At 40.2% G+C, this 22,039-nt stretch overlaps 3 protein-coding genes across 6 annotated transcripts in view; 2 read left to right on the top strand and 1 right to left on the bottom strand.

Annotated features, from left to right (window-relative positions):
• The window catches only part of LOC118378553 (phosphoprotein associated with glycosphingolipid-enriched microdomains 1-like), a 106,972-nt gene extending 100,617 nt beyond the window's left edge, over nucleotides 1-6,355 (bottom strand). Inside the window, exons 1-2 of one of the 4 annotated variants that reach the window (XM_052469658.1) lie at nucleotides 6,227-6,355; nucleotides 6,071-6,154 (exon numbers count right to left, since the gene is read on the bottom strand). The gene's annotated coding sequence lies outside the window, so the exon portion shown is untranslated. The other 3 variants (XM_052469657.1, XM_052469659.1, XM_052469656.1) reach the window with 3 other exon arrangements.
• A 4,490-nt stretch (nucleotides 6,356-10,845) lies between these two features.
• Nucleotides 10,846-14,441, top strand: LOC118377815 (39S ribosomal protein L53, mitochondrial-like). The gene is made up of 3 exons (XM_035764757.1): nucleotides 10,846-11,076; nucleotides 12,338-12,450; nucleotides 14,188-14,441. The coding sequence occupies exons 1-3, from the start codon at nucleotides 10,982-10,984 to the stop codon at nucleotides 14,304-14,306; spliced, it is 327 nt and encodes a 108-aa protein (XP_035620650.1). The 5' UTR covers nucleotides 10,846-10,981; the 3' UTR covers nucleotides 14,307-14,441.
• A 1,515-nt stretch (nucleotides 14,442-15,956) lies between these two features.
• LOC118377816 (myelin P2 protein-like) lies at nucleotides 15,957-17,380 on the top strand. The gene is made up of 4 exons (XM_035764758.2): nucleotides 15,957-16,125; nucleotides 16,322-16,497; nucleotides 16,591-16,695; nucleotides 17,128-17,380. The coding sequence occupies exons 1-4, from the start codon at nucleotides 16,053-16,055 to the stop codon at nucleotides 17,179-17,181; spliced, it is 408 nt and encodes a 135-aa protein (XP_035620651.1). The 5' UTR covers nucleotides 15,957-16,052; the 3' UTR covers nucleotides 17,182-17,380.
• Nucleotides 17,381-22,039: the final 4,659 nt, after the last annotated feature.

Genomic DNA, 22,039 nt, shown 5'->3' with positions numbered 1-22,039 from the left:
CTACTGAACTATTCTGTACTGAACTGAACTATACTGTACTGAACTGAACTATACGATACTCTACTGAACTATACTGCACTGAACTATACTCTACTGAACTATTCTGTACTGATCTATACTATACTGAACTATACTGTACTGATCTATACTATAATGAACTATACTATACGCTACTGAACTATACTATTCTCTACTGAACTATACTGTACTGATCTATACTATACTGAACTATACTATTCTCTACTGAACTATACTGTACTCATCTATACTATACTGAACTATACTATTCTCTACTGAACTATACTCTACAGAACTATACTCTACTGAACTATACTCTACTGGACTATACTCTACTGGACTATACTCTACTGAACTATACTATACTATACTGAGCTCTACTGTACTATACTGAAGTATACTATACTCTACTGAGTTATACTGTACTGAACTGAACTATATTCTACTGTACTGAACTATACTAGGCTCTACTGAGCTCTACTGTTCTGAACTATACTAGGCTCTACTGAGCTGTACTGTACTGTACTGAACTATACTCTACTGAGCTCTACTGTACTGTACTGAACTATACTCTACTGAGCTCTACTGTACTGTACTGAACTATACTATACTCTACTGAGCTCTACTCTACTGTACTGAACTATACTATACTCCACTGAGCTCTACTGTACTGAACTATACTATACTCTACTGAACTGAACTATACTATACTCTACTGCGCTCTACTGAACTATACTCTACTGAGCTCTACTCTACTGTACTGAACTATACTATACTCTACTGAGCTCTACTCTACTGTACTGAACTATACTATACTCCACTGAGCTCTACTGAACTGAACTATACTATACTCTACTGCGCTCTACTGAACTATACTCTATTGCCCTCTACTGAACTATACTCTACTGCACTCTACTGAACTATACTCTACTGAGCACTACTGAACTATACTCTACTGAGCACTACTGCACTATAATCTACTGAACTATACTGTACTGAACTATACTATACTGAACTATACTCTACTGAACTATACTCTACTGAACTATACTATACTGAACTATACTGTACTGAACTATACTATACTGAACTATACTATACTGAACTATACTCTACTGAACTATACTATACTGAACTATACTCTACTGAACTATACTGTACTGAACTATACTGTACTGAACTATACTGTACTGAACTATACTCTACTGAACTATACTATACTGAACTATACTATACTGAACTATACTATACTGAACTATACTATACTGAACTATACTATACTGAACTATACTCTACTGAACTATACTACTGAACTCTACTGAACTATAATCTACTGAACTATACTGTACTGAACTGTACTGAACTATACTCTACTGAACTATACTCTACTGAACTATACTCTACTGAGCACTACTCTACTCTACTGAACTATACTCTACTGAACTATACTCTACTGAACTATACTCTACTGTACTGAGCTCTACTCTACTCTACTGAACTATAATCTACTGAACTATACTCTACTGAGCACTACTCTACTGAGCACTACTCTACTCTACTGAACTATACTCTACTGAACTATACTCTACTGTACTGAGCTCTACTCTACTCTACTGAACTATACTCTACTGAACTATACTCTACTGAACTCTACTCTACTGAACTATACTCTACTGAACTATACTCTACTGAACTATACTCTACTGAACTATACTCTAGTGGACTATACTCTACTGAACTATACTCTACTGAACTATACTCTACTCTACTGAACTATACTCTACTCTACTGAACTATACTCTACTGAACTATACTCTACTCTACTGAACTATAATCTACTGAACTATACTCTACTCTACTGAACTATACTCTACTCTACTGAACTATACTCTACAGAACTATACTCTACTGAACTATACTCTACTGGACTATACTCTACTGGACTATACTCTACTGAACTATACTCTACTGAACTATACTCTACTGAACTATACTCTACTGAACTATACTCTACTGTACTGAGCTCTACTCTACTCTACTGAACTATACTCTACTGAACTATACTCTACTCTACTGAACTATACTCTACTCTACTGAACTATACTCTACTGAACTATACTCTACTGAACTATACTCTACTGTACTGAGCTCTACTCTACTCTAATGAACTATAATCTACTGAACTATACTCTACTGAACTATACTCTACTGTACTGAGCTCTACTCTACTCTACTGAACTATACTCTACTGAACTATACTCTACTGTACTGAGCTCTACTCTACTCTACTGAACTATACTGTACTGAGCTCTACTCTACTCTACTGAACTATACTCTACTGAACTATACTCTACTGAACTATACTCTACTGAACTATACTCTACTGAACTATACTCTACTGTACTGAGCTCTACTCTACTCTACTGAACTATACTCTACTGAACTATACTCTACTGAACTATACTCTACTCTACTGAACTATACTCTACTCTACTGAACTATACTCTACTGAACTATACTCTACTGAACTATACTCTACTGTACTGAGCTCTACTCTACTCTACTGAACTATAATCTACTGAACTATACTCTACTGAACTATACTCTACTGTACTGAGCTCTACTCTACTCTACTGAACTATACTCTACTGAACTATACTCTACTGTACTGAGCTCTACTCTACTCTACTGAACTATACTCTACTGAACTATACTCTACTGTACTGAGCTCTACTCTACTCTACTGAACTATACTCTACTGAACTATACTCTACTGAACTATACTCTACTGAACTATACTCTACTGAACTATACTCTACTGTACTGAGCTCTACTCTACTCTACTGAACTATACTCTACTGAACTATACTCTACTGTACTGAGCTCTACTCTACTCTACTGAACTATACTCTACTGAACTATACTCTACTGTACTGAGCTCTACTCTACTCTACTGAACTATACTCTACTGAACTATACTCTACTGTACTGAGCTCTACTCTACTCTACTGAACTATAATCTACTGAACTATACTCTACTGAACTATACTCTACTGTACTGAGCTCTACTCTACTCTACTGAACTATACTCTACTGAACTATACTCTACTGTACTGAGCTCTACTCTACTGAACTATACTCTACTGAACTATACTCTACTGGATGGTTGCTGATAATGGGCCGCTGTACCCCTAGACATTCCATAAACAATCAGCCGTTTCCAGCTACAATAGTAATTTACAACATTAACAATGTCTACACTGTATTTCTGATCAATTTGATGTTATTTTCATGGACAAAATCATTTGCTTTTCTTTCAAAAAACAAGGACATTTCTAAGTGACCCCAAACTTTAGAATGGTAGCCCATGTATATCTTTGTGTACCTTTAAACGATACATCACCATGATCTTTCTGAAATTCTGTTACCGAACACATTTCTGCCAGTAAATGTGTTTTTGTATAATGTTGCATGTAAATTCTTAAAAGTAGTCCTTGTGCATAGTTGTATGGTTTGTTAAACTTTGAAATCAAGGTTTTGTTTGACATACATTTTATGTGAACAATCGGAGTCTCATTGCAATTCTGTTATTGTGGAATTGCCAACAAATTAAGTGCGGTCATGTCACTCAGAAGGTGTGTGAACAAAAGCTTTCACCTCTACAAAAAAAATTCTTCTTCACATTGTGTGATAGCAGAATGTAGTGGTGTGTGTTGAAGTGTACTTCAAGTCTTCTCCACAACAGCTGCCAGTACCCTACAGCTAATTATAAACATGGACATGATACACCACTAATGCAGGGGTTAAATATATCACAGATATATGTGGCGCATACACAATTGTCTGCTTCAATCAATTTTGTCCAACACAAACATGATTAGTGTCTAGCTGATTAATCCACATATTTGACCTGAGGGTGTAATAAACTGGTATTAACAAACGCAGCCGTCAATGCCGCAATATGTAACTTTTGGGTCGACCCGACCAAATTCACTTAGAAATGTGAGTTATAGATCTGTCATTCTCATTGAAAGCCAGTCTAAGAAGCGGTAGATCTGCTCTATGTGCGCTCGTTTTTTGCGTCTTTTACTTTCGGTTTTGTACACCAGCTTTTCAAACAGCTGAAAATACAATATTTTTTGTTATTGAACTTATATTTCACATCGGTTTAGTTGGTACAATGATTCTCTACACTATATTTGTTTATTTTGTCACAAGCTGAAATTAGGTACACTATACGAATTCTAGCAACTAGGAGGTAGTGGAACGACTTCTGCATATTGCACCTGTGTCTAATTAAACCAATAACCAGTTTCAACTTGACTGACATAAAGGCATCCCACAGGGCACAGACTTCAGTTCAAGGTCTAGTTTTGATTTACATTTGGTTGAGATGTTAACCTACTGTACGTGAATTCAACTTGAAATTCAACAAAAAAATCACTATGTCATTGGATTTAGGTTCAAATTTGTTTTCAGTATTCCATGTTAATTCAAAGTCATCACATAGATTGCTGGGGGGTTGAAATTAACTGGACACAACGTTGATTCAACCAGTTTTTGCCCAGTGGGGTTGTCTATATCAAGACATTCAGAGAAACTAACTACTCTCGGTCAATAAACTCAGTGTGATATAGTCCAGGAGAGAATTACAGACTCCCCGAGAGAAGTTTATTCTCAGATCCAACATTTGGTCAAAACAATGTGATGATTGTTATGCTACAGAAGTAGTCTTGTCTGCCCTGCATACGGACAAACTGGCCAGAAAATCTGTGTTTAAACCACGAGTTCCTCTTCTAATTCCAGTAGACATACACAGACTACACAACACAACACACACAGACAATGACTACAAACACAGTAGACTTACACACAGAACGAGGGCGGGTGTTTCTCTTGGCACCGTGGAACAGAAAGTGCCAGCCTGCTAGGCCAGTGGGAGGGAAGAAACCTCTAAGCCTGTTGCTGTCAATAAAACCAATGCTGTTTGTCTGTCTAATGACAGGGTACACGAAGTCTTTGGCTCAGAGACTACTGGCCCAGTCATCAATCTGACCTCAACCCTTCTGATATGCTTCTGGTATATTATGCTTCTGTTATATTATGCTTATGTTATATTATGCTTATGTTATGGCGGCCATTGCAGGGGAACAATGAGCATCTCAATATACCACCAGGATGCTATTGTAGAATAGAATAGAATAGAATAGTCCTACTGTAACCTGCTGCTGGTCTTGCTGTGTGGCTATAGGACCAGTTTATATCTGTACCCATGCAGGAAGTACATTTGCATCTCAACACCAGATGAACGTCACTATTATAAAGATTGAGTGGCACGTACTTCATTTAATTTACTATAAACTCATTTAATTTACTGAACTAAAGAGGTCAGGCTTGAAGATAATAGACCGAGAAAAATGTAGGCCCACACTCTAATCTCTACATTTGTCTTCAAAGTGTAAAGCTCAACTTCTTTACAGTAATGCCATGTATGACAATTGTGTCTTCCTATCCATAAAACATGTGGGTTTTGAAAAGCATACAAAGAAATACCAAGGAGCCTTAATATATTGAGACAAATTCATTTGCTTCTCAGCGAAAACCGAGAACTCATGACAAACGCAGATCAGAAAACACGGTGTAGACTACTGCATTCAACTTCGAATTGATGCACAAAATGTTTAACTGCTGCATTGATTAATATATCAAATAGCCTACTAGCCTCACTGAGCAGAAACTTTGATTCAGCGCTCTAATGAGTTCAAGCGGCAAAGGCCTTTCATCAAATATCAGTCTCCCTGCAGCCCAAGTCCCCTATCTCCCCCATCATCAATATTCCCCAAATCGTTGGTTCATTCAATGGGGCTGTTCGAAGCCTACCTTCCTTGCCTGGCGGTGCTGCAGCAGAATAAATAAATAAATAAATAAATATATGTTTCGGAATTTGCCCATAGAAACCAAACACACACATCTGCCAGTAGAAATAAACGGACCTGTTTGACATTAAGGCGCAACTTTCTACATTCGTAGATGGAGTCTGGAGAACACTTACCGGAGAAGATTATCCATGAATAGCATTCGGTTAGTCTACTGTTGAATTGAAACTCGTTGGATTTGTTAAGCGAGGCTCCACCACCTCAAAAAAAACGCATTTATTAAATAAATAACATGAAACTGATAAGTATTAGTAAACCCTATACAAACCTACTATTCAAAGCAGAGGAGCTGTGAGGCGCGTTCTCCAACGTGCACGAATATTCCCAGACGTAGTACGGTGCAATTCTGCCTCTGCACGCAGACCGAGCCTACTCCTTTCCTATTCTCCGGCAAAATGTTGGGGAGGAGTGACAGATCTCATCAGTGTGTTGTGAACAACATTAGCGTGAGCAACAATATTTGATTCGGCGGTTCACCTTTAAAATAAAAGTCCCCATTGAAAGGGATAACAATAGTGCAATAATGCCACAATTGGACTAAATAATGCAAAAAAAAAATTTAAACTTGTTATATAAACTCATCAAAATGCAATCATTTGTTTATTTGACACAAAGAACACCTATGGATCTTGGGTCCATGAAATTGGGTATCAGCCTACTCAGTGACACCCACAGATTACAATTCTAAAGAGTTTACACACTAATATTAGCATCGTACCTCTTATTATACTGAGTAGGCAGATACCCCATTTCATGGACCCAAGATCCATAGGGAAGGCTGTACATTGCAATGAACATCCAATACGCACAATAGGCTGAATAGTGAGCTGATTTCCCATAGTTGTAGTCCTACAATAGGAGCTAGGACGCTAATATTTGTGTAAACTCTTTAGAATTTTAATCTGTGGGTGTCACTGAGTAGGCTGATACCCAATTTCACGGAAGGCTGTACATTGCAATATAAATTTGCCCCCAATGGAATTCTGAAGTCTAATGTGTCCCACAGTGCTTTTTCAACAGATGTTTTTATTTTTTTGTGTAAAATAACGATTTTTTTTTGTATTTTCTTTAATTTATATAACAGCATTCCAACATTGTTTCGCATTATTTAGTCAAATTGTGTAATGATTCTACTATCTCCGTTTGCATGTTTCAATCGGGACTTGTATTTTGAAGGCAAACCACCGATTCCACTATTGTTGTTCACGCTAATGTTGTTCACAACACAATCGTACATCGCTTCGTAAAACAAGTATGGTCTCTGGGACATGTAGTGCGTAATTGCACTCAGAACGTGGAGATGTTTATGACAAATTGCGCTACGCCTCATCAATGGAAAATATTGAATGCTCTATTTCAAAGCTTTACATGTGTATAAAGTGTATTCAAACTGTATTTGATGTTTAATGTAGAGTCAAAGTAATTAGGCTACATCTAAAATGTTGTATGTTATTATGATGCCATTTAATTGTTTACCAATAATTTCAGTTACACCAATATAGATAGAACACCACTTTTATTGCACAGCAAGATACCTTGATAGTTGAGTATTAAGAACAACAGGAGCTTACACACAGGCAACAGTCTGTCTGTCTTCAACTAACCCAAATGGCTCTTTTGGGAGTGAGCCCTTGCTTACTTAATAAATTAAATAAGACAATAACAGTCGTCTCTGACTTCCTGCCTGGCTGGTTGAAAGAATGATTCAGCATGGTCACAGTGTATATTTAGACACTCATAGTGCACATAACAAGTGGAAAATAAAATACAAACACCCCATACTGTTATTTAACCTTTATTCTTAGGAGTCGACCCCTTCCTGGTCAATTCCTCTACATTGTTTCTTTGAGCCAACCCCCCTCCCTGCTTACTTCATTTTGGACTTTAGGCCATTTGCCACTGGTCCCAGTAGGGCTGATTGTCATGGTCAGAGTAAAGGGGGGCTAGCAGAAGAGGAGGAGGGAGGTTGATATAGCCAGGAAATGCTTGCCTCAAGCCTTATGGCTATATATAGATTGTGACTGTTCATTCTTCACTCCTACTGTCAAATCATCACAAGGCATTGGTCGCTGGCGGCAACTCAGGAAACTCAGGGCTGATGACTTGGTCCTCTGACTGAACAGAACATGATGAGAGGTTCTAAGTTTAGGACCGGAGGAGGGTGTGAGGAGCTGGGGAAGAGAGAAAACACTTGGGTTATTTATCACAATGATGAATACTGTATAGCTAAAAAGAAAGCCTGTTAATTCCGCTTCTTAACTGAAAAATGTCTGTTAATGGCAGAGAAGGACCAGGGTGGAGGTGTGGGGATGTCAGATATTTTTAAACGCTATTTACCCCCATGATGAATACAGTATGGTTAAAAATAAAAGCTTGTTATTTCCGCCAACAATAAAAAAGAAAAGCGTGACAGCGTGGAAACTTTCTTTTGCACAATATTTTGGTGATGTATGTTGAGTAATACACAATGTTTTAAAAGTCGGATAAACACCCCAAACTGCCTACCAGACTGCTCTGAGGTGTCCGCATGGTCCTAAAGCACACCGTTGCTCGTTGTTTTGTATCATATTTCAATTATAACACGGGTGGGGGGGGCAGACCACCAGTGAAAGTTACACCCCTGGCTTTCTCACAGTCACACTCACAACCCACCACAGCTGTTATCATTGTACTGTCTACACACACTGTTTATGGCTGAGAGGACACAGAGTCTGTGGCCGAACATATCTACCATATTCCCTGGTGCATTACACAGGAAGGCTGGCCTTAAATTAAGTGTGACATAAATGTATCTGATTATCAAATACTGCCACATTCACCCACCGCTTCTCATGACAACCCAATGCCACATTGCTTTTACATTCTGTGTGAAAATCATTTTTGACAACTTTCCTGGTGGAATCAGAAAATGTCTGTATTGATAAAGCCCCCCGCCTCAAACACAAATGGCATCTGACTAAACCACCAACACAGCAGAATTCTAATAAAAGTGTTTTGCGTTGTGTCTTGTGCATTTGACCCCTTCCATTCTGGTTCTATCAGGAAACAACAGCTGCTTGTGTTATACCGCCACGATACTTGTCCACTTGATTATGTTACCTGTGTGTTTGGGTGTCCATTTAAAGTGGCACCTCTGCTATATTGACTCAGACCATGACAGGGCGTGTGTGTGTGTGTGTGTGTGTGTGTGTGTGTGTGTGTGTGTGTGTGTGTGTGTGTGTGTGTGTGTTACCTCTGCTATTGACTCAATGTATAACAGATTGCCCCGGATGGTCAGTCCTCTCCACCCTAACTTAATTTTAGACATAAACATCATCAATCAGTCGATTAGCAGAGGATGTCAGTAGCGATTTAATCTCAGTAAACAGTAATCAGCTGTGTCAAGTAATTCAGAAACAGTCGCTAGTGTTTATTGAATATTAAGTGAATGGCATAAAATATGAAAAATATTTTTTAACCATTTAGGATACACATGGATTTGTCTAATTTATTATGTCCAATAGAAATGAAGTGAATCCAATAATAACCTATTCATTTTATTAATCTTATATTATTTTAGACGAAGTGAATGTGATTTGATGTAGCCTACATAAACTTGAATATTTTATAAAGTAGACTAGCATTGAATTACAGCATTACTTATCCTATCTATCCTATCTACTGACTACCGATCCTACCGATCCTCGACTTCGGTGATGTCATCTATAAAATAGCCTCCAACACTCTACTCAACAATCTGGATGCAGTCTATCACAGTGCCATCCGTTTTGTCACCAAAGCGCCATACACTACCCACCATTGCGACCTGTACGCTCTCGTTGGTTGGCCCTCGCTTCATACTCGTCGCCAAACCCACTGGCTCCAGGTTATCTACAAGTCTCTGCTAGGTAAAGACCTGCCTTATCTCAGCTCACTGGTCACCATAGCAGCACCCACTTGTAGCACGCGCTCCAGCAGGTATATCTCACTGGTCACCCCCAAAGCCAACAAAGCCAATTCTCTGCTGCCAATGACTGGAACAAACTGCAAAAATCTCTGAAGCTTGAGACTCATATGTCCCTCACTAGCTTTAAGCACCAGCTGTCAGAGCAGCTCACAGATCACTGCACCTGTACATAGCCCATCTGTAAACAGCCCATCTATCTACCTACCTCATCCCCATACAGTATTTATTTATTTATTTATCTTGCTCCTTTGCACCCCAGTATCTCTACTTGCACATTCATCTTCTGCACATCTACCATTCCAGTGTTTAATTGCTATATTGTAATTACTTCACCACCTGCTCCTTTGCACCCCAGTATCTCTACTTGCACATTCATCTTCTGCGCATCTACCATTCCAGTGTTTAATTGCTATATTGTAATTATTTCGCCACCATGGCCTATTTATTGCCTTAACTCCCTTATCTTACCTCATTTGAACTCACTGTATATAGACTTTTTGTTTTCTTTTGTTCTAATGTATTATTGACTATGTTTTGTTTATTCCATGTGTAACTCTGTGGTGTTGTATGTCTCGAATTGCTGTGCTTTATCTTGACCAGGTCGCAGTTGCAAATGAGAACTTGAAATTAAAAAATAAAATTAAAAAATATTAAACCTATTGAGCCACACACCGTGCAAAATTGTTACTGGTAAATTATGATCATGATAAATTCGTATTATTAGTCATGTTTTATCTATTATTACCATCTTGTGCGGAATGAGAATAGGGTGAAAGTGGTAATTTACCGAGATTTTACTTGTGTTATCCACTACTCCCCTCCAGTGGTGTACATTTTTTGTGCGCGTGTTCAGTAAATTTGCAGATATAAATCTGTAAAAATGCTCATAAGCATGTAGGCGGTTCTGAAACCGTACCCGCGAGTGAACTAATTCCCCGGTGGTGAAACGAAGTAACGTAGATGTACTTTGGGTGGTAAATAAACGAACGTGAACAGACCCAAAAATATATTCACTCTGTCGAATCTGCACTCGAGATGTTCTTGAACAGCGCCCGGGTTGAAAGGTCATCGTTGCGAAAACATGGCGGCTTCAAGCAAGACAACGGTGGTGCTTAAGACGGTCAAGAGCATTGTTGTTCAGTTTTGTCCGTTTGAATCCAATGTTCGTTCCACACGGTAAGAATACCTGTCACTTTTCTACCTAGGACACGTGAATATCTATTTTTCTAGTCAACATGTGCTTTATTCAGTCTATGAAAGATAATTGACCATGATGTGAAACAACATTTGGGTCCTTCTGTACTGTAGGACAAATAATGCATCTCTTATTCCACACAGATGGACACAGACAATCACACTATCGTTGAATGTTATCTCATCTGTGCAACCAGTAATTCTTGCCCAAAATTACTGCTTATTGTTGATATAGACACATTATGAAGGTTATTAGTTTCTAGCTAGCTGTCTTAAATCTGTAACGTTACCTATCCTAAACCGTTCAGATTGTCAGATTGAGTTTGTCATCCAGGTGCCCGCTTCACTGCCAATACCGTCATAGGCTCATGTAAGAATATAACTGGCTGTGTGCCTAAACGTCATATTTGGCAAGCGTCATCACGCAATGTGTTTATTTCAGATTGACAAACTATCTACACAGTCTAGTAGCGTGGCCAATCAAAAACGCATATTTTGACCAATGGGGAAAGTATTATGTTAATTGTATTGATAACCCTCTAAAAAGTCTACACCTCATGTCTCTATCATAATCTATTCAAAAGTTATTGGAGTTTTTACCCTTGTACAATGGGCAGAATTATCTCTGTGAAATGTAAACGGAGCACTGAGCATATAGCAAGCGTTTTATTTTCAAAGCCTTTTACATTTCAATCAGCTCCTGTCAAGCAAAATAAAATGTTTGTGACCCACTGAAACAACTTTGAAGACCATTAACCACAAAATGTCAAATCCCCCATTTTTACGAGAAACCTGCACTGCAATGTCAACAGAGCTCGGTGCTTTTTATCGGATTTATTAGGTTACGAAATCTGAGTTTTTGGAGGTAATGTTAATGATATGTTAGAGGACAACCCCTCTGAACAATTCAGAACATGAATTATCATATTTATCTTGGTTAAATGTATTTGATAACACCAGGAAGTGACATTTCATCACCCATGCACATTTTCACCCACTCTGGGCAGAGGGGGCCTGTAACTACCCTATTCCATAGCCTGTGTAGCCACAAGGCTCATTCTATAAAATAGTCTATAAGCATCACCAGAGTCACTGGAATAAGGGTTGGCTGGTAGATATTTAAAAGATTGCTTGATCCTCTAAATGGGTGAAATTGATCTATAGATCTTATTCAGGTGAGGGGTCAACCCACACAGACGTGCATCCCCTGTTAATGTGACGTTCAATGTTGGTGACCCTGCAGGGAGTTCCTGGTCCTGGTTGGGTCTGAGAAGGCCAGATCTACCAATATGAACTGTGAGGTGATGACAGAAGTGAAACACGACCAGTCAGAACCAGTGGTGAACATCACATTCGGTAAGTAGAATAAACCTGACTTTTACCTCACATTTACTTCATATAGTCCTATGGAGGTTATAGTCTGGGTATCAGTCTGTTTAGCATGACAAGGAGTGGAATGATGGCTAAATGACACAGGCTACAAGGAGTGGAATGATGGCTAAATGGCACGGTACTAGGAGTGGAATGATGGCTAAATGACACAGGGTACAAGGAGTGGAATGATGGCTAAATGACACAGGGTACTAGGAGTGGAATGATGGCTAAATGACACAGGGTAAATGGAGTGGAATGATGGCTAAATGACACAGGGTACAAGGAGTGGAATGATGGCTAAATGACACAGGGTACTAGGAGTGGAATGATGGCTAAATGACACAGGGTACAAGGAGTGGAATGATGGCTAAATGACACAGGGTACTAGGAGTGGAATGATGGCTAAATGACACAGGGTACAAGGAGGGGAATGATGGCTAAATGACACAGGGTACAAGGAGTGGAATGATGGCTAAATGACACAGGGTACAAGGAGGGAATGATGGCTAAATGACACAGGGTACTAGGAGTGGAATGATGGCTAAATGACACAGGGTACAAGGAGGGGAATGATGGCTAAATGACACTGGGTACTAGGAGTGGAATGATGGCTAAATGACACAGGGTGCTAGGAGGGGAATGATGGCTAAATGACACAGGGTACTAGGAGTGGAATGGTGGCTAAATGACACAGGGTACAAGGAGGGAATGATGGCTAAATGACACTGGGTACTAGGAGTGGAATGATGGCTAAATGACACTGGGTACTAGGAGGGAATGATGGCTAAATGACACTGGGTACTAGGAGTGGAATGATGGCTAAATGACACAGGGTACTAGGAATGGAATGATGGCTAAATGACACAGGGTACAAGGAGGGGAATGATGGCTAAATGACACTGGGTACTAGGAGTGGAATGATGGCTAAATGACACAGGGTACTAGGAGGGGAATGATGGCTAAATGACACTGGGTACTAGGAGGGGAATGATGGCTAAATGACACTGGGTACTAGGAATGGAATGTTAGCAAAACAGGTTCTGGATTTCAGGCGAAGTGTATCTAGGCAGTGGTCACAAGTCCTGGTCCTGGAGATATACAGTACCAGTCCAGAGTTTGGCCACACCTACTCACTCCAGGGTTTTTCTTTATTCTTACTATTTTCTACATTGTAGAATAATAGTGAAGACGTCACAACTATGAAATAACACGTATGGAATCATGTAGTAACCGAAACAAATGTTGGAAAATGGTCACTACATGATTCCGTATGTGTTATTTCATAGTTCTGATGTCTTCACTATTATTCTACAATGTAGAAAATAGTCAAATAAAGAAAAACCTTTGAATGAATAGGTGTGTCGAAACTGTATATATATGTATATATGCAGGCTTTTGTGCCAGCCCAGCATTAAGTCACCTGATTCTAGATGTTGGCCTGGATTAAATAGCCTGCTCTGCACACCCTGGAACACTCTAGTCTCAGGGTTGGTGACCATTGCAGTAAAAGCTTAATGAAATTTGATGCAATGACCAGGTATTTACACAATAAAATCATAATTGTCCTACATAGTAGTAATCTAGCCTGTTGGGTTCTTTAGGGTCCTAGTCTTCACCATTTGGTACCAAGTAACAGTTCCCAATTTTTTGTTTTGCATACCTTTTATACTGCCTCAAGCGAAACAACTTCTTTACCTGTGTTTTCCCCCTTCTCTACAGTGGATGGAGAAAGGCTAATGATGAAGGGAGCGAGACTGACCAGCAAGGAGATGCTGACTGCGCTGCAGTCACGATGTGTGGCCAAGGACCCCCAGGCCAAAATTACAGCCAAGAAGTAGTCCCCTCCCTCAGTATTGTTTTATGTGTCTATGTATATTTGTGAATGTTTATGATAAAATACTTTATTGACATGTTATTTGTTGTTTTTCAGTCAATTATAGAAATACACTGTAAATAAAGATATGTGGACATTCCTTCAAATGAGTGGATTTGGCTATTTCAGCCTCACCCGTTGCTGACAGGTGTATAAAATAGAGCACACTGCCATGCAATCACCATAGACAAACATTGGCCCGTACTGAAGAGCTCAGTGACTTTCAATGTGGCACTGTCATCAGATGCCATCTTTCCAACAAGTCAGTATGTCAACTGTCTGCCCTGCTAGAGCTGCCCCGGTCAACTGTAAGTGCTGTTATTGTGAAGTGGAAATGTCTAGGAGCAACAACGGCTCAGCTGCAAAGTGGAAAGCCACACAAGCTTACCGAAGGGGGAATAAATCGTCTGTCCTCGATTGCAACACTCCCTACTGAGTTACAAACAGCCTTTGGAAGCAACGTCAGCACAACAACTGTTCGTCAGGAGCTTCATGAAATGGGTTTCCATGGCTGAGCAACCGCACACAAGCCTAGGATCACCGTGCGAAATGTCAAGTGTCGGCTGGACTGGTGTAAAGCGCTCCGCCAATGGACTGGAGCAGTCGAAACGCGTTCTCTGGAGTGATGTATCACGCTTCACCAATGGACAAATCTGGGTTTGACGGATGACAGGAGAACGCTACATGCGCGAATGCATTGGGCAAACTGTCAAGTTTGGTGGATGAAGAATAATGGTCTTGGGCTGTTTTTCATGGTTCGGGCTAGGACCCTTAGTTCCGGTGAAGGGAAATCTTAACGCTACAGCATACAATGACTTTGTGGCGACAGTTTGGGGAAGGCCCTTTCCTGTTTCAGTATGACAATGCCCCTGTGTACAAAGCGAGATCCATACAAAAAAGGATTGTCAAGATTGGTGTGGAAGAACTTGACTGGCCCGCACAGAGCCCTGACCTCAACCCCATCGAACACCTTTGGGATTAATTGGAACGTAGACTACAAGCCAGGCCTAATCGCCCGACATCAGTGCCCGACCTCACTAAAGCTCTTGTGAAAGGAAGCGAGTCACCGCTCCAACATCTAGTGGAAAGCCTTTCCATAAACGCAGAATGTGTAATAGCAGCAAAGGGCGGACCAACTACATATTAATGCCCATGATTTCGCCATGAGATGTTTGACAAGCAGCTGTCCACATATGGCCTCTACTGAATGGTCCAGTTGAATTGGGAGTACGTTCACTTTTTGAAGTTATTTACTTTAGATAGCATGAAACTTATTTGATGGGAAAGTGTTTTTTTTGCCTACCAAGTTTGATCATTTTGTCCATTCAGATGTATGCTACTAGATTACATTATCTGGCTCTGTCATAATTTTTAACATGTGATCAGTGAACTATTTGCAGAGTAATAGACACTCTTTCAGCATTTGAAAGGACATTGTGAAACCCATTGCCTCTTACATAGTAAGCTAAATGTAATTTGGCACAGCAGTAGATGTGGCACTCAAAAACCTTTCACCCATTCCAACCATTATTCCTACACTGGAAATTGCCGAACTACATACCGTGACGTCCGTGGCTGTGATTGGTCCGCATTAGCATGCGTGCGTCGCCTAGATCCCTTTAAAACCATGGATCATTCTCATCAGAGAGAGTAGATTCGATTTTTGGAAAGATAGATCGCACTGTTGGGGATATTACAGATAACTGGAAAGATGGTTGACAAGTTTGTGGGGACCTGGAAAATGATTTCCAGCGATAACTTTGATGACTACATGAAAGCTTTGGGTATGGTATTTTTTTCTAATCTTGAATACATTTTGATAAACGTATAATATGAGTAAATATAATGATAACATATTATAATACGATAAAGATTATCATTTGTATTTATATAAAAGTAATTATGCATGATAATGCTTTTTGTTGCACCCCACCACACGAACAATAGATCCCACTTGACAGTTTGTTCTCCGCTGTGCAGGTGTTGGCTTCGCGACTCGACAGGTGGGAAACCGCACCAAGCCGAGTCTCATCATCAACATGGACGACCAAGGAATGATCTGTGTGAAATCCCAGAGCACTTTCAAAACGGTTGAGATTAAATTCAAACTCAACGAGCCTTTCGAGGAAACAACCGCCGACGACAGAAAAACAATGGTTGGTTGGGATCAAAATCTATGTGTGAAAGTCCGTTGACTTGGGTGAACCTAGTCATTGGAAATAACTTACATTTTTTCCTTTAATCTTCAGACCGTTTTTACTCTTGAAAATGGCAACCTTGTGCAAAAACAGAACTGGGACGGAAAAGAGACGATAATAGAGAGAGAGGTAACTGGTGATGGAAAGTTGATAGCGGTAAGGAATAGTTTATTTCTTATTTGAAAAAACTACTTTATAATAGCCTACATGGTCCTGTAGTCTTTTTGTTGATTGTTTGTAGTGTTTGTTTATTTGTTAATAACCTCTGCATTTGACAGATTACTGTCAAATAATTTATGATATGAGAAAGTAATTTGATTAAACTTTGAATGTTGCCAATAAAACTGGTTGGGAAAGTTAAATCACACTTGAATTTATCATCTCAACCCTTTTACATGTAACACTTCATGCATTTTTGACTGAACACGTGTTTTACCGCGCTCAAACCTACAACACATGCTGGAATGTGTATTCCTGGCTCCTAGCCTGCACCTGAAACATCTCAACTCTGACCTACCACTCTTTTTCCCTCTCCCCCTCTGTTCTCCTTTCTTCTCCTTTCACCTTCCTCCCTCCTCATCCTTTCAGAAATGCGTGATGGGGGATGTGGTTGCGGTGAGGACATACGTGAAGGAGGCGTGATGGGACTCGTGACCATTTTTCCTCGATGATTGGATAACGACAGGCTCAGTTCAATGAGCAGCAAATGAGCAGCAAAGCTGCACGTATTTGCTCATATTCTTTATTGTATTGCCAACGCATATTTATGCATTGTACTACTCTAATATGATACATTTGGTTATAAACATTGTTTTGATTTGAATTAAAACCTTAAAATTGCCTTCTTGTTCTCATTTGAAATGATTGCATGATGTCTTGGTTGGATTCTCCACGTGTTGGTACAGTAGGGACAATATTGACCGCTGAAGACTGTATATTTTCCTCTTTAACTCGAAACGTGTAAGAATAACAAGACATGAGACATTAATACATATTATTCATAGACTAACACAACATATGGGAGCTTTCAGCTATTAATGTAGTCACATTTCTCAGTACATAAAATGACAAACAATGAATGATCTGTGACAAACTTCTGTGTTTTGCTGCAACAATTGCGTTCTTTGATGATCGCAAACATGGATATTTGACAGCGCTTTTGGCTTTACCAATGCCTAGTGTTTAACAGAGTATACATTAATAATCTGACCAAGGTTAGGCCTGTTTGCATTGCTTTTATAGTCAGACACAGACATATAGCAGCGCATTTAATCACCATGGCTACTGATGCCTTAAGCGCTACCGTGCATTCGAAATGACACATTATTTAATACTAACAAATGCGTAGGCCCAGGTCAACAGGATCCATAGCTTTAATTGATAGCCCAACTGACTAATGTACTCATTTTAAACACCGTGCAAGTCAAATTGATATGGAACAGAGTATGTGAGCGGAATTTGGAGCGGAGCATACCCAATTCGACTGGAGTGCGGAGCGAGAATCCCAAAGGCTGGAGTCTCCGCCTTCTCGCCCGTTCCAATTTCGCTCCAATAGCGCTCACTTCACGAGTTTAGGGCATACCCGGACCAGCATGCATTTATGGTCTACTTGTGTGCTGCTATAGCTCCTTGCTTTAGCTACTGTCATGGAGTTCGCTAAATATGTTCATAAAGAAACTGATAAAATACAGAAGTGCAAAATCAAGGTGACTTACAAAGATGAGGACCAAGAGCAAGAGAGGCAGTGCAAAGATGTAATGTCCACAATTAAATACTCATTGTGGAATCTGAAAGGCACATATCCCCAAAGCATGATGGTATAGGCGACTTACTACGTGCACATAATCAAAGAAAGGAACAAATTGGGTAGATAATTAAGTGTGTAATTGTAGCAAAGTATTTATAAACTAAAAACAGATCTCTTAAAAGTTTCTTTCATGTTGGTTATATTATCTATACAATAGGCCATAATTGATTTTGGCCCAATAGGCCTGGCATATTCCAACTTTCAAGGAGCTTTCCGTTGTTATTGGGTTATTTTGCCTAAAAATCATTAGACCTAGCTATTGGCAAGAGTGGCCAAAATGGTGTTTAGCATCCCAGCGGCCTGCAAGCGTGGCGAGGATATTCTCCGCTGCCGACCTGCTCTCCTGGCACGATCGCATGAGCCTGAAGCCCCAGATTCTGGCCAAACTCCTGTTTCTAAAAATGTATTCAAAGGCACTGTAGATTGAGCCTAGTAAGGCATTTTCATTTCATTTGTATTTACACAGCCTATAGGCGCAATTTATAGACTATAAAGATTTAATACAACAAAATGTTGTTTAAATGCTGAGCGCTTAATGTCCCTGCCAGCCTAGTGTGTTGGACTCGCAAATGCTTTGGAGGATTACTGTACATCCATATATACATTTACTCTATGTTCAGATGTGTTTGCACAAAATCTAAGTAGTTTGAGTCATAACAGGACTGACAGGAGTTGAAGACCTGTGATATTTTGAATAGCAACAGGGGTCATTGGGAACCTTTTCCATCTAAACCCCAAGTAAAAGTGGACAGTATCTGCTCCAATAACACATTTCTCCCTGACTTGGACAGAATAAGACAAATGAAAGCTAAGCACTTCAAAATGCTCTTCTGGAAGGCTGGCTAACCCCAGTGGTCAAGTAGCTAGCCCTTGGAGTCCCAGGAGCTCTTCGTGATCTATGCTTGTTGTTGGCAGAAGACCACCAGACATACCTCACTGGGATGTGAATGCTTTTAGGCGGTCAGAGAGGACCAGTGTTAGAGGTCACACAGGATATGTATTTCTTTCCTTTTTTTGGTCTTGAACATTTCCCATTTTGAAGGCCACATAGTTGCGGCAGTGTGTAACTTAGGAAACGCAAAGCATTGTGGAACCTGTGGAGTCACTCCCTTTGGCGGGTACTCAAGCGGAGATTGTTCCAGTGCGCGACAGTTAGCCCGACAGCCACATTCCCTTGGCAGGAAACAGAGCAGATATACTGATTGGGGTTAATGTTGAAAACAGCTGAAACAGGTGGAACTGTGGGCCAACTCTCCACCGACATCCCATTTAGGCAGGACAATGCAAACAGGCCACTGCCTACGCTGTATAACGTTTGCACAGTGGGTGGGATGCCAAGTTCATCACAGTTGCAAATGTTGGTAGGATCATACCCTCTCTAGAAATGCTGGTAGGATCAAACTCCCACTAGAAATGTTGGTAGGATCATACCCCCTCTAGAAATGTTGGTAGGATCAAACTCCCACTAGAAATGCTGGTAGGATCAAACACCCACTAGAAATGTTGGTAGGATCAAACTCCCACTAGAAATGCTGGTAGGATCAAACTCCCGCCAGAAATGTGGTAGGATCATACCCCCTCTAGAAATGTTGGTAGGATCAAACCCCCAATAGAAATGCTGGTAGGATCAAACTCCCACTAGAAATGTTGGTTAGGATCAAACCCCCAATAGAAATGTTGGGAGGATCAAACCCCCAATATAAATGCTGGTAGGATCAAACTCCCACTAGAAATGTTGGTAGGATCAAACCCCCAATAGAAATGTTGGTAGGATCAAACCCCCAAATAGAAACATGCAGTGAAGGTGTCTGGTACAGTGTAATAGAGCCAATTTGAAAATACAAATTGCTGTACACACTACTGGAAGATTCCTGGCCACACAAAGTTTGAACAAAATATATGCCATTTGGGACAGATTTGTTGAAGTGTTTATCTATCTCTATTCCATTCTGGAACACAATATTTAGATATTCATACTGATGACAGTAGGTCACATGAGTACTGTTGGCCAGATGACTCAAGGCTCAGATGATTTCAACAGTAAGTTATTAGTGTGTGTGTGTCTATGTGTGTGAGTGTGTGCACGTGTGTGTGTGTGCAAGGCTACAAGTTAATTTTGAGGCAAGAGAGAGAGAGAGAGAGAGAGAGAGAGAGAGAGAGAGAGAGAGAGAGAGAGAGAGAGAGAGAGAGAGAGAGAGAGAGAGAGAGAGAGAGAGAGAGAGAGAGAGAGAGAGAGAGAGAGAATGAGAGATAGAGAGAGAGAATGAGAGAGAGAGAGAGAGAGAGAGAGAGAGAGAGAGAGAGAATGAGAGAGAGAGAGAGAATGAGAGAGAGAGAGAGAGAGAGAGAGAGAGAGAGAATGAGAGAGAGAGAGAGAGAGAGAGAGAATGAGAGAGAGAGAGAGAGAGAGAGAGAGAGAGAGAGAGAGAGAGAGAGAGAGAGAGAGAGAGAGAGAGAGAGAGAGAGAGAGAGACTAAAATAATACCTTAGTCTTAGACTACATAGCTCTCAGCTGCTTCTGGTTGTGTCCCAAATAACACCCAATTCCCTATATACACTAGTGCCTTACTTTAGGGGGCCTGGTCAAAAGAAGTGGACTATATAGGAAACAGCGTGCCGTTTGAGACACAGCTCTGTGTGAAAGGGATGCAGCAGGACTTTTCTTGTAAAAAGGAAAGGGTACAATCTTACTATAACAGCTGGTAGATTAGTGATCCTCTGTAACTGTAGCTGTGGCTGTGTGATACAATGGCCAGATGTAGTTACAGCGCAGGGAGGAATCTCCTCAGGAAGAGAATGATAAAAGAGAGCCCAACATTAGATCTGTCAGCATCATAGTAAACATTGGAAATTATTTAACAAAACAAAGTTGTGTGAAGAGGAAAATACTGTATTTAGGGATACTCATTAGGCTTCTGTCATTGTTTACGCATGGATTAAAAAGAAGAGAAATGTACAGAATGTACATTCTACACTACAGGGACTGATACAGTCTACAATACAGGGACTGATACAGTCTACAATACAGGGACTGATACATTCTACACTACAGGGACTGATACAGTCTACAATACAGGGACTGATACAGTCTACAATACAGGGACTGATACAGTCTACAATACAGGGACTGATACATTCAACACTTCAGGGACTGATACAGTCTACAATACAGGGACTGATACAGTCTACACTACAGAGACTGATACATTCTGCACTACAGGGACGGATACAGTCTACACTACAGAGACTGATACCTTCTACACTACAGGGACTGATACAGTCTACACTACATGGACTGATGCAGTCTAAAGTACAGGGACTGATACAGACTACACTACAAAGACAGATACAGTCTACAATTCTGGGACTGATACAGTCTATATGACAGAGACTGATACATTCTGCACGACAGGGACTGATACAGTCTAGAGTACAGGGACTGATACAGACTACACTACAAGGACTGATACCGCCTAGAGTACAGTGACTGATCGTCTACAATACAGGGTCTGACACATTCTAGAGTACAGGGACTGATACAGTCTACAATACAGGGACTGATACATTCTACACTACAGGGACTGATACAGTCTACAATACAGGGACTGATACATTCTAGAGTACAGGGACTAATACAGTCTACAATACAGGGACTGATACATTCTACACTACAGGGACTTATAAATTCTACAC

The sequence above is a fragment of the Oncorhynchus keta genome, chromosome 19 (genome assembly GCF_023373465.1).
Source record: "Oncorhynchus keta strain PuntledgeMale-10-30-2019 chromosome 19, Oket_V2, whole genome shotgun sequence".
Lineage (NCBI taxonomy): Eukaryota > Metazoa > Chordata > Actinopteri > Salmoniformes > Salmonidae > Oncorhynchus > Oncorhynchus keta.
Note: the sequence above shows the minus strand (reverse complement) of the source record. Positions and strands in the feature narration are given on the sequence as shown.